This window comes from Argentina silus (genome assembly GCF_951799395.1).
Source record: "Argentina silus genome assembly, chromosome: 17".
Classification (NCBI taxonomy): domain Eukaryota; kingdom Metazoa; phylum Chordata; class Actinopteri; order Argentiniformes; family Argentinidae; genus Argentina; species Argentina silus.
In genome coordinates, this window is record NC_139671.1 from 13,888,046 (window position 1) to 13,900,239 (window position 12,194).

Sequence of the window (12,194 nt, forward strand, 5' to 3'; positions counted from 1 at the left end):
CTAATTCCTAAAACAAATCACTTTAAAAAGACTCTCCATTGATCTTTAATTAGGAGCGACTGTTAATCACCTTTATGGTTCTCTCACTGGCACAGTAATGGCTGCAGGGCCTGAGTGGAGCCTCTGAAGAAAAGCAAAATCAGCAGGCAGTGTTTATTGTTATTATTTGTGTGCAAAGCATCAATGCATCAGGCCCAGTGTCCCCCCTCCCTAGCTGCCCTCCCTAAAGGAGTTTCTCTCGTCTTATCTGGTGTTAAGCTGCCCTGCTTCTAATCTTAAATTCTCCTAAAATGTTTTTAAGGCACTTCTGAAGTAAAATGACCAATAATGACCACAGGAGAAAATGGCAATTGTGTGTTGCAGCACACACTCCACACACCTGTCAAAACACAAGTGAAAACGAGGGGGGAAAAAGAGGAATAGAAAGGGACAAAAGCAACGGAGCACTCTTCTGGTGACCCTCAAATGTTTCAAGTCTCCCCTCTTTCCATCATTACGTACTTGAGACATGAAGGGGTCGCCCTCCAGACAATTCTCCCCCATCCCCCCCCTTCACACACTCCTCCTTTTAGAGAATACAAAACCCAGGCGCTCACCACACCTGTCATACGCCCTTATTGGTGTTCCCTATGTGTCGAGATGAATCCTTCTCTCGGTTCTGTATTCAAACGTTACGTACACGTCCCTGTGTGTTCCAGATTATCTATGGACCTACTCTCACACTGCATGATCTTCAGGTGTTGCCTGTATTTTTGGGATATTCTACGGAGGTGCTTTGTCTTATTGAAGGAGCTGGTTACTGCACACCTTTTTGAAGAGAACCCACTAATATGTTAATGCGGTCTGAATTAATTTGTGGAAGTGAAACAAATAAGAAGAAACAACAACTAATAGATAGCCTATAGTAATTGTGGGAGCTGCAGAAACATAATGTTTAGAAATGCATATATAATACAGTCTGATTTGGCATATGGTGTCCTTCTGCTATGGTCTATATAATAATGTTAGATAAGATCTGTTTCTCCTTAACCATGTGACAAATATAGAGCAGAGCAAACATGTATCAAGATGTCTGACCATAAAAAGCTAGATAAAAAACTCAAGACTATGAGGAGATAATTTGCTCATAAAATACATTGATAATATCTACACACTTGAGAGATGTAGTAGCCTTATTCTTAGATATTTGTTTTATATAGCTCTCTTAAAAGATAAAGCGAACAGAACAGATATACAGAATTTAGAAATGATTTTATGGTCACAAGTTTAAGCTACAACAGCTAGCTGTCTGTGAGTGATACCTAGATATGGTGTATCAATAACGTCAATATAAAATATTGAGACAACAATCATTCCTTTATTCTAAGCAGAAATGCCTATACTTTGAATACCTTTGGCTATAAAAAAAACCATATCATTAAATTCCCTCGAAAAAAAAAGGAGACATCAAATTCCATGACCATGTTTAACTATCATCGCTCTACGTTTTCCAATTCACAAGGATGTGTACAGACTGGTGTCAAGCTCTAGCCCCAGCCATCGCAAACAGCCCAATTGCCATGTGATTAACGCACAATAAAAGAATGTGATGGTTTAAAGAAACAGCAGGAGAGGCTGCCCAGTGAAAGATGGGTGCATGGCGGTGCACTCTATAATTAAGCCAGTTTCCACTTGATGAAAGCAGATCACACTGGCGGGCCACGGTTTCACAGCTAGTTTGTTTTTACGACATAATTACAGTCCAAATCAAATGAGAAGATTTAATATTTCACTGCGACGACGAGCATGTGTCCAATGTCAACAATGACACTGACCCCCCTGGGGCAAGGCAGAGCAGCGCCAGCCTCCCCACCACAGTAATTTACCTGTGTTTGGTGCTCTGGGGAGGTCTGACTACACTGGAATTACACCGACGCTCGAGCCATGAGAGAGAGACGGAGGGAGAGAGAGAGAGAGAGAAAGAGAGAGAGCCACAGACACAGACACAGAGAGAAAGAAAAAGACAGAAAGCGAGAGAAAAAAGAGGGGATGGAAAGTGAGAGCAAGCCTAAATATGATGAAAAAAAAAAGGGTGTGGTTTTAGCATAAAGGATAAATAAACTCTCTGCTTCACTGTACCTCTATGGCGAGGTGTCACCTCGTGTCTCAAAAACGTGTGCCGTCATGACGCACAGAGTTATTCTAGTGATATGAGCAGGATCGGTATGATAAAGACACAAATCAGTGTTAAACTGGATTAGATTAGCTACCTTCACGCTCCGGAGTCATGAATGCAACATCAACACTATTCATTCTCCCATAGATAACTTTTCAATAGGGATGCTCCCGCGGTGGGCTTACGTAGGGCTAAATCAAACTGTAGCGTCTATATGCAGAACAATGGATTCCGGTTTTCCTTTAGTTACAGGATTGCATGAACAATGGGAAGCCAATTATAGGAGACTTAGTTGATAATTTCTGTTTTGAAATGGACACCATTTAATGCTGGGCGACATGGTTTGCCGGTGAATGAAAAGAAACAACCTCCCAGCGAGTGGGTTTTACAGTTTTTTCCTCTTTAAAAGTATGCATTTCCTGTACTTTACTTATACGGTCGACACAACCACAAAGTCTTTGTTCCTTTGGGTCAGAGCTTCCCCGGGGGGAGAATCTGCGGAACCCACAGCTGTTGAGTGACCACGTTGCGACCACACTGCTCTGCGTCTCCTGACCACCCTTTTAAACAGCTCTCTCCGCCTTCCATCCCCTCCATCCCTCCTTCACTCCATCCCTCCCCTCCTTCCCTCTCCTCATTCCTGTTCCCATGGGCAGCAGCTGGGGTGGATTTTCTCTGGTTCCGTCTCTACCGCCCCAGGGGGGCACAGCCTAGCTTGCCTGATGGGCGGGCAGCGTATGATTGGGTACTGGTCAGGGCCAGTAGATTAGTAACTGGATATAGACAGTGGGGCCCTCAGGGACCGGGCCCTGTGATCCAGTGGAAACCCGGACTCTGTGGCGGTTCTGTGTGGTCGAAACCTGGACCGCAACCCCTGCTGACACCCTGTTCTGCGAGGACGTGGTTTTACTGAGAACCGTGATTTCGGAACTCACTCTCTGCGACTCTCTGTCTGTGACCAGATCGCCTCCCAGTCCCTCTCTGGTGAAGGGAGAATACGGGACCTCCTCACCACTGTTGCTAGCCCACTTTTTTCCCATGGTACTGGGTACAAAGACAGGCCTTTGGTAAAGACTGGAGGGGGCCCTCTATTACGCTGGGGCTTAAAAGGGATATTTAATGGCATGTCATATGTGAACTATGACATTGGTTGGGCTTGGCCTGTGATGATTATAGTCAGAGAGCCGTGATACATACATGTAGAGTTAAACCAGTGCCATGGTGGGAGCTCTTGGAATGGGCCAGTCTTTTCACCAGACATCAGGGTCATGTTGTCCAGAAGGCCTAGAGCCATTATGGTCTCATGGACATGGCACACAGATGTCTGTCTCCCCTCACACACACACATACACACACACTGGAAAATCCAGATCCCCAACCCTCAAAGTAAAAACTGTTCATTTGACTGATTTATATCAATAGTTAGGTTCAATTTGTGACGCGTGATGCTCATGTAACCTGGTAGTAATCCTACTGGGTGGACTATGTATAGCTGTTGAGGTATTATTTAAAGAAACCAGAGAGGAAGAGAGCCAAGCACATTGGGCACTGGCTGTGTGGCGGGAGATGGTGACTCAACTGGTACACAACAAAGTGGCTAGATTCCTCACTGTTTTCCTTTCTCACACTCAAACTCTTTTTCTTTCTCTCTCTCTCTCTCTCTCCCTCTCTGTCATGCTATCCCATGCCCTGAAGGCCCAGGCAAGGACAGGCTTGACTACTACTGGCCTGGTATCAAGACTGCCTGAGGGGTTCCACATCTTGCCAGGACTAATTCATGGAGTATGAGACCCTGAAAAACTGCTATTGAAGCTAATGCCCAGAGAAGACACTTACTCTGCAGTAATGGAGTCTTGTGATTGAATGTATTCACTAAGGATCTTATCAGGAGCGGCTTCTAAACGTTGTTAGGGTAGCTGTGTGTGTGTGTGTGTGTGTGTGTGTGTGTGTGTGTGTGTGTGTGTGTGTGTGTGAGTGTGAGTGTGAGTGTGTGGGTGTGTGAGTGTGTGTGTGTGTGTGTGTCTGTGTGTGTGAAATTAGATATTCAGTTCTGATTCTTTTGTTTGTTTTTACACAGTAAAAAACATAGTGTTATCTATCAGATTAATACAAGCAAGCTGTCTTGCTATTAGAAAGTATTGCGATTTTGTCTTCCCACTAGAACCCCCTGGCTGAAACTGGTTTTGATCGAATAAAACTCACAGTTGGAACCCGACAGGCTTCTCTCATGTCGCCCTGGCCTCACGACTCACCATAACAACACAACATTACAGGCATGCACTGGTGTCACTTTATTATCCAACCCCCTTCAAGAGGAGAGCTTGATTGTGTCAATGTGAATAGCCTATAGAGTGGTCCTACGTGGTGGTCTCCTTCCCCTAAATCACTGTTCTGACTGAAAAGGCCCACCTGCCTGGCGAATAAGAGGTCGCCCTTTTAGGAAATGAGGTAACAAGACGACACAAAGGGGTCCTGAAGGGTCAGGCCAGGGACAAGTGTTCAATCGTCCACTGAGGGCAGGTGTTACTGAGGGCAAGGTTTCAAGTACCACTCATCAGACATGAGGTCACTTAGGTTTACTTGATGGTTTTTATGAACAATTGTGGAAATACCATTAAAAATAATATTAATAATGTTGGAAGTGATGTAGTGGAAGAAGTAATATAGTTGTAAAGATGGTATTACATCAAATAGAGATAGGGCAATTGCAACATTTATTGGATTTGTTGACTTTCTTGTATTGATCTTTTCAACACATTACAAAAATACATATATGTTCAAAACAGTCGATGTATACTGCTCTGAAACAAACTTTTTTTCACAATGATGCACTCCCTCAAAAGGAATAAGGAAAACATTTTTGTACAAAGACTGAAAGTTGTGAAAAGTGAAACATGTGAAAGTCAAAAATGTGTTGAAATTACAATTTTAAGTGCCATTACAAGAACTTCAACCAACCATGAGAAAACAATGTTGTCCATGAATGCCTCCAAAAAATTCAGCAAAAATTCTGCCACAATCCATTGCATAACCTATAGCCCAAAGTTCCACTGTTGTCATTGATACTTTCATTCATTTTTTTCATTTTTTTTTTATATCCATATCAGGATAGCTTTATCAAAAACCTCTAAACATATTATACAGTGACAAAACAATTGCAGAGACTTACAATTAAAGTTTGGACTGTAAAATATAACAGAATGTTTGCACCACTTTTGTAAAATGCCGCATCATTTCTTAACGTTACATACTGTACACTGTGTATTCTTACAGTGAACAAGAAATTATATGGGAAATATTCATGAAAATGTACTAAAATCCCTCCACCAACATAGTCATAAAAAACTGCCATGGCACTCAAAAACATCTGAAAGGAGAACATTGGAGAAAATAATACTTTGTATCATTTCATACACACATACACAGAGGATTTCATTTATGACAAACTTCAACACTGTAAACATATTCTAAGACTGAATATTGTATGAATTAACTGATTCTGGTATGTCTGGTTTCAATACCTCATTCTGTAGCTCCATGGCCTTGTTCTGAAGTGGGAATGCTAGAATCAATGCATGTGTGTGCTTTAGAGTGTACAGTACAAAATATTCACTCTTACATACTGTAATGTATATCAAAGTATGTTTTCACCCAAATGCACAAATCTCTTCAATCAATCTCATACATTATAATACAATATTACATACTGCATGTTTTCCACATGTTCATTTGAAATAGGGGGCCACTGAGTGGTAAGAGTTGCTATATGATGTACACATTAGATTTTCTGTCAAGAGATGATAGAGGGATTTGGAATCCAGGCACACCCATATCTATACTGAGATGATAAACAAACATCACCTTTAAAACATGAAAATGGGCTATATTAGGTGATGTCTTTGAGGTGAGGTCATTTTCTCTCCTGGGGATTGTTGCATTAAGATGGTAGCTGTGGCCTCAATATTTCTTTAATGCTGGTCCTCTTCTCTCTGATGTCCCCTACTATCAGATATGACCAGTAGATATGCATTTGGGTAAATACACACTTTTTCATATGGTTCCAATTTCATTTGAATGGCTTTGATCCTTGCTCGGGGGTCTCTCTCCCTCTCTTTATGTCTCTGTCTCTCTCGCTCTGTCTCTCTCTTTTCTCCATTTCAATCTTTCATGATCCAATCAGAACCCAGGGTCACATGCCTATCACTCAAAGCAGCTGCGTTGGACATTATTACCATATAACTCAAATAGCCTTTTTTTTCAGATTCATTTCAGGATGAACGATGGTAAAAAAAATAAAATCAAAATTGTAATCCCTAAAAGTCACGAACACGCACAGTGTCTCGAAAAATGTGTTATTGGGGAGTTAAACCCATATCACTTTTCTGAAGCGAATGAACAGCCATTTCCTTTCAAAGCTGTTCTAATACATGAATCTGAGTTACTGAACTGTGAAAACACAGTCGGAGGATAGAGGCTTAGAGCACACAGTGGAGGAACACAGGCATTGATATGAATTTCATTTGAAACCATTTCGCGAATCCTGAGGGGATACGAGTCACCCAGGTCGAACATTATTCCCATGACAACAATAATGGAATGATTTTTAAGTGGAATGTAGGGAGAAGTAGCATGTTTAAGTTTAAGGTAACAAACTGCCTTTGATTAAGCATATACTCAAGTGTCAAAGGGTATCTTTCAGAAATGTTGTTCCAAAAGCATGACCATAGAAAATGCTTTTGAGAGGACCTGTATTGCAATAATCTGATGATACTGTATACTTGCTAACATAAGAAGCTTGTCTCCTGATTGTTTTAGTAAAGTGGCCATTTTTAATGGAATAAGAGGTTGGGGGTAGTTTCTATTATCAATTTTTTAAAGAAAAGAAAATATTTACAGAACATAAACATTTCATAGAATGAAAAAAGACTCTGAAAAATCCACACACAAATACAGTTTTACAGGACTGTTCTCCTTTCAACGTTTACTACAATAAGTCTGAATTCATCCATCTCAAATATCGCTATGGTGATTGAATCATTTATTCAATTTAATTAAAGTCAGTGAGGTGACTTATGCCCTGACTGGCACTGGACAGGATATCTTTAGAATACAATAATTGCAATTAGACATTGTACAACACATGCTGATATAAAAAAATGACAATTTGTTACTATAAAATTGCTGTAAGCTCTTCAGCTTTCTAAGACAACGCAGGATTTTTTAAATCCTAAAATTAATTGTAATTCATATTTTATTGTCATATTGACATACAGTACAGTGCCTTATGTCTATAAGAGGAGATGGATTGTAGTCCGCTTGCTGACTCAATTTGATATAGAAAACAATTAATATTATTATCTTTAGAAGTTGACCCCTTCACATGAATTTATTCTTACAGGATATTTTCAGTTTCCTTAAAATAAAATAACAAACTAGAACTAAAATCTCACTTCTAATTAGGGGTGACCCGTTTCCAGTTTTGGGTTTAAAAAACAAAAGGCAAAACAATATTTAAGCACATTTCAAAACTTACTCCATATGAAACACCACAAAGATGTACCTGCACATGCCAAATATCATTACAAAAATCCAATAAATACAGAAATTATTGCACAGTAGAAAGGCTCCATGGATTCGTAAATGATAAAATCCTAAAACAGTTGCCAGGAAACGCCAAATTCGGCGAATTCCAGATGACTTCTCATTAATGTTTCCCTTTGTTTATGTTTCTCAGGTGGCAGTTTCTGTGACAAAGAAAAATAATTACATCAAATTGTCCCAAAAAATATTCAAGAAAGAGAGAAAATATCCAGCCAAGCCCCATATTGAATGAAGAAGAAGTGGTTATTGGGAGTTTGTCTCTACTGTATATAGTCACCTGGCCTATCAACCTCTGTCCGCCTCCTCTAGTTTCACCTCGCTGGCCATCAAAGACTCGCCGTGCCACTTCTTCATGTGCTTCTCTAGAGTGCTGTAGACACTGAAGGGCATGTGGCAGATGTCACAGCGGTACACCTCCTTCCCAAACTGCCCGTGGGTCTTCATGTGGCGCGTGAGCTTGGAGCTCTGGGCGCAGGCGTAACTGCAGAGGTCGCACTTGTAGGGCCGCTCGCCCGTGTGGCTGCGCCTATGCACCGTCAGATTGCTGCAGTTCTTGAAGATCTTCCCGCAGTACTCGCACGTGTCGCTGCGCCGGCTCTCTTTAGAGCTAGGGGGTCTCCCCGGCCCGGGACCCCGTAGGAGGTGAGGCGTGCTGCTGCCGCTGCGGCCCGACGCGCCCCCTCCCTCCCCCAGCAGCTCTCCAGGCGGGGTGGAGAAGCGTAGGCTGCCCGTCTCCGAGGAAGAGTGCTCAGAGGAGGTGCCGAAGGGCGACTGGCGGGCGTCGGAGAAGCCTAGGAAGGGCTCTCGGATGAAGTGTCGGGAGGCAGCGTATCCGGCCAGTAGCTGGGAGTAGACGTTCTCAGCAGAGATGAGGGGGTTAGGGGGAAGCTCCAGCTCCTTCTCTACCTTGATCTTCTTGTTGGAGGGGCTGGGGCTGGTGATGGGGGTGGGCCGGCGGTGGAACAGGCCCGTGAAGTCCTCTGATCCGCTGATCCTGCCATTCAGTATAGGCCTGTTCTCTTGATCTCTGTCCCTCTGTCTGTCCCGCTCCGTCTCCCTCTCCCCCCTCCCTGGGTCTCGTTCCCCTTCCTTACCACCACCGTTAGGCTGACTTTCTAGGCTCCTCTTGTTGGGGGCAAGTCTCAGATGATTGTCCAGGTTGTTGTATGGGTGCATGATGCTCACCCCTCCGCTCTCTGTCACTCTGTCCCCGTCGTGATGCTTCTCCTCTGGGGATGGCCTGGTCCCGTTCTCCAAGGGACGGCCACACTGAGAGTCCTCGCTCAGATTTGACTGAGGCCTACTTCCATTCCTCAGCTCCTCCTCATCTTCGTCCTCCTCCTCTTCCTCTTCCTCCTCCTCTTCCTCCTCCTCCTCGTTGTCAATCCCCATCCCCCTGCCATCCCCATCTCGGCTCTTTTCCTCCCCCTCTCCTCCCTCCCGGTTCCCCTGTTCCGGGGAGCTGCCCAAGGATCCAGACTTGTGCATGTGGGTCTTCATATGTCTCTTCAGCTTGCTGGCCTGGGAGCAGGCATGGTCACACAGGTGGCACTTGTAGGGCCTCTCCCCCGTGTGGCTGCGTCTATGGACGATCAGGTTACTCTGGAACTTGAAGGTCTTCCCACAGAACTCACAGGACTTGGACTTGGCCAGGGCCTGGGCTTGGCTCTGGGCCTGGGGAGGGGTGTTGGTGCCCCCCTGTGGGGTGGGGGGTTGCGGGGGGAAGCTGAGGAACGGCGGGGGCTTGGAGCCTGGCTGGAAGAGCGTGGGGCTGAGCAGACGGTGCATGGAGGGCACGCGGGTGGGCGAGAGCGGAGGTGTGGGACCCCCGTTGTTGGTGGTGTTCCCAGCCAGCTCCCTCAGACGGCGGGAAAAGTCCATGGAGGGGGGCTCCATGGGGGTCAGCCGCATCACCCTCTCAAAGGCACTGGAGTGCTGGGACAGCAGCCCCATCTCCTCGGGCCCCAGGCGGTCCAGGGGGTGTCTGGGTGGCGGCAGGGGGCTGATGAAGGGCGGCGTGGCAGGCAGGCGTGTCTCCAGGTACCCCGGGTGTTGATGTTGGTGTGGGTGTGAGTGTGAGTGTGAGTGAGGGTGATGCTCCCTCAGGAGGGGGGCTGCCATGCGGAGGAGGTGGAAGGGGTTGGAGCTGTCTCCCAGGAAGGTGGGCATGGGGGAGCGTGGCAGGGAGTCGGCTCCCAGGGGAGGTGGTAGGGCCATGCGGGGGGTGAGAGAGTAGTTGGAGGGGTGTGTGTCCAGGTAAATGCGGATGCCGTGTGTGTGTTGGGCGTGCTGGAGGAGGAACCAGGCGCTGGTAAAGGTCTGCTTACACGTGGTACAGATGTAGCTAGACGGCTCATCTTTACCTGGGAGACGGGAGAGGGGGAGGGGGAGGGGGAGGGGGAGGGAGATAGAGAGAGAAGACTTGTTAATAACTGTTCAGCCAACTTGCTCTTTAAAATTATGCTAAAAAGAAGTGTTTGTTAAATCACTAATATGTGAAAATTGCATGAATTACTGAAATTAATCATAATTTGTTATGTTCACGGCTCACAGTAAGAGTAACATATAATAATCAACATTAATTGATGTATTTTTACATCTCTAAACTCTAGCATCTAAAAACACCCAACATATCTGTAAGCTGAAAGGCCTAGGCAGTATTCATGACCACCAATACGGACACAAATTGATTAGTTGATATGAGAGCTGGTATTATGTGAGAATATGGCTTCATCATAGTGCCTTGTGTTCGCTAATGACCTGTGTGAGAGTCTCCGTCTCCTCCTCAGAAAGAGACTGCTATATGAGCTATACGAGGCTAGCGTTGGCGCTGAGGCTCCCTGGGGGCAGGGTGTGTGTGTGATTGAGTGTGTGTGTGTGTGTGTGTGTGTGTGCACGCACACTGCAGGCTAATGCAGATGGCAGGTACAGCCCTAAGGCCACAACACATTATGCTAATTCTAATGTCAGCTGTGCTTTAATATACAGCTCCATCCCATCAGCTCTGCGATTTCCATTTCCATATGGAGATATGAGAGAGGCAGCCATGGGGAAACAGGGGAACGGGAGTAAAGGATATGGGGGGGGGGGGGGGGGGGGTGGGGTGGGGGGGAGGGTGAGGATGTCAGAGAGAGACAAAGAGAGGGAGAGAGAAGAGAGAAAGAATGAAAGGGTGATAGAAGAGATATGTAAAATAGAGATTCCTCTCGTCTCAACGCAGTGGCCACATTAAATAGCTACTACGTCACAGGTGTAATAACAGTTAATATGTGGTTACACACACACACACACACGCACACGCGCGCACACACACACACACACACACACACACAAAAGGGCTTCAGCTCTGACAAATCGTCCCTTTAAATTGTGAAACTTAATAATACCAAATGAATCTATCAGTCACTGTGGCATGGCCCGCCTGTGAGTCATAAAGCCTTGATTTGGTCGTTTATTCGACGCAGGCTAATGTAGGGAGGTCATGTTGCATTTCTATAGGCCTGCGTCTGCTCACAAACGCATCTGTATCCACTTTATCATGTATGGCTACCGCCAGAGCCACGGCAATATGGTGGTCTGCCGGCCCGGCCCCGGGAAAACTTTTAGTTGCAAAATCATCCAGCTTTTGTGGAACGTAGAACACACACACACACATGCGTGTGAGCGCACACACACACACACATACACAAATACACACACCCTGGAGAGTGACAGTGGCATCCTTTGAGTCGTCCAGCTTTTGTGGAACATAGCACACACACATGCACTCACACATGTACACACAAACGCACGCGCGCACACACACACACACACACACACACACCCTTGAGAGTAACCCTGGCGACACGTGCAGACTTGGCTCTGTGATTGGTTGGAGGGGGCCCAGGGGAGGGAGGGTCAGTGTTAATGAGGAGCTCATTTGCTGATATTGTCTGTTTTTTTCTGTTATAAGTGAAGACTTCAGGAGCCACCACTGTGTGTGTGTGTGTGTATGTGTATGTGTGTGTGTGTGTGTGTGTGTGTATGTATGTGTGTGTGTGTGTGTGTGTCTGTGTGTGTGTGTGTGTGTGTGTGTGTGTGTGTGTGTGTGTGTGTGTGTGTGTGTGTGCGTGCGTGCGTGCGTGCGCGTGCATGCGTGTGTGTGTGTGTGTGTGTGTGTGTGTGTGTGTGTGTGTGTGTGTGTGTGTGTGTGTGAGGAGGGTTGTGGGCCACATGCCCGTGTTTAGTTTGGCTGGGCTTCACACGGACGTTTGGCAGGGGAGAGCTGGACAGCTTACAGTTTGGACAGCGAGAAGAGAGGGAGAGAGGAAAAGGGGGGGGGGGGGGGGGGGGGAGTAAAGTGAGAGGTGGAGGGGTTTTAGGGACCAGACAGATACAGGCTGTTTACACACCACTGGGGACTTGGAATATGATCCTTTTTTTTTTGCAAATTATTATT

General features: G+C 45.5%; 1 protein-coding gene across 1 annotated transcript in view; it reads right to left on the reverse strand.

Moving 5' to 3' along the window:
* Positions 1-4,846: 4,846 nt before the first annotated feature.
* Positions 4,847-12,194, reverse strand: part of bcl11bb (BCL11 transcription factor B b) — a 29,487-nt gene continuing 22,139 nt past the window's right edge. The window contains exon 3 of the mRNA XM_083689207.1: positions 4,847-10,119. Coding sequence (XP_083545333.1) covers positions 8,042-10,119 — 2,078 coding nt within the window. The 3' untranslated portion in view covers positions 4,847-8,041. The remainder of the gene's footprint in view (positions 10,120-12,194) is intronic.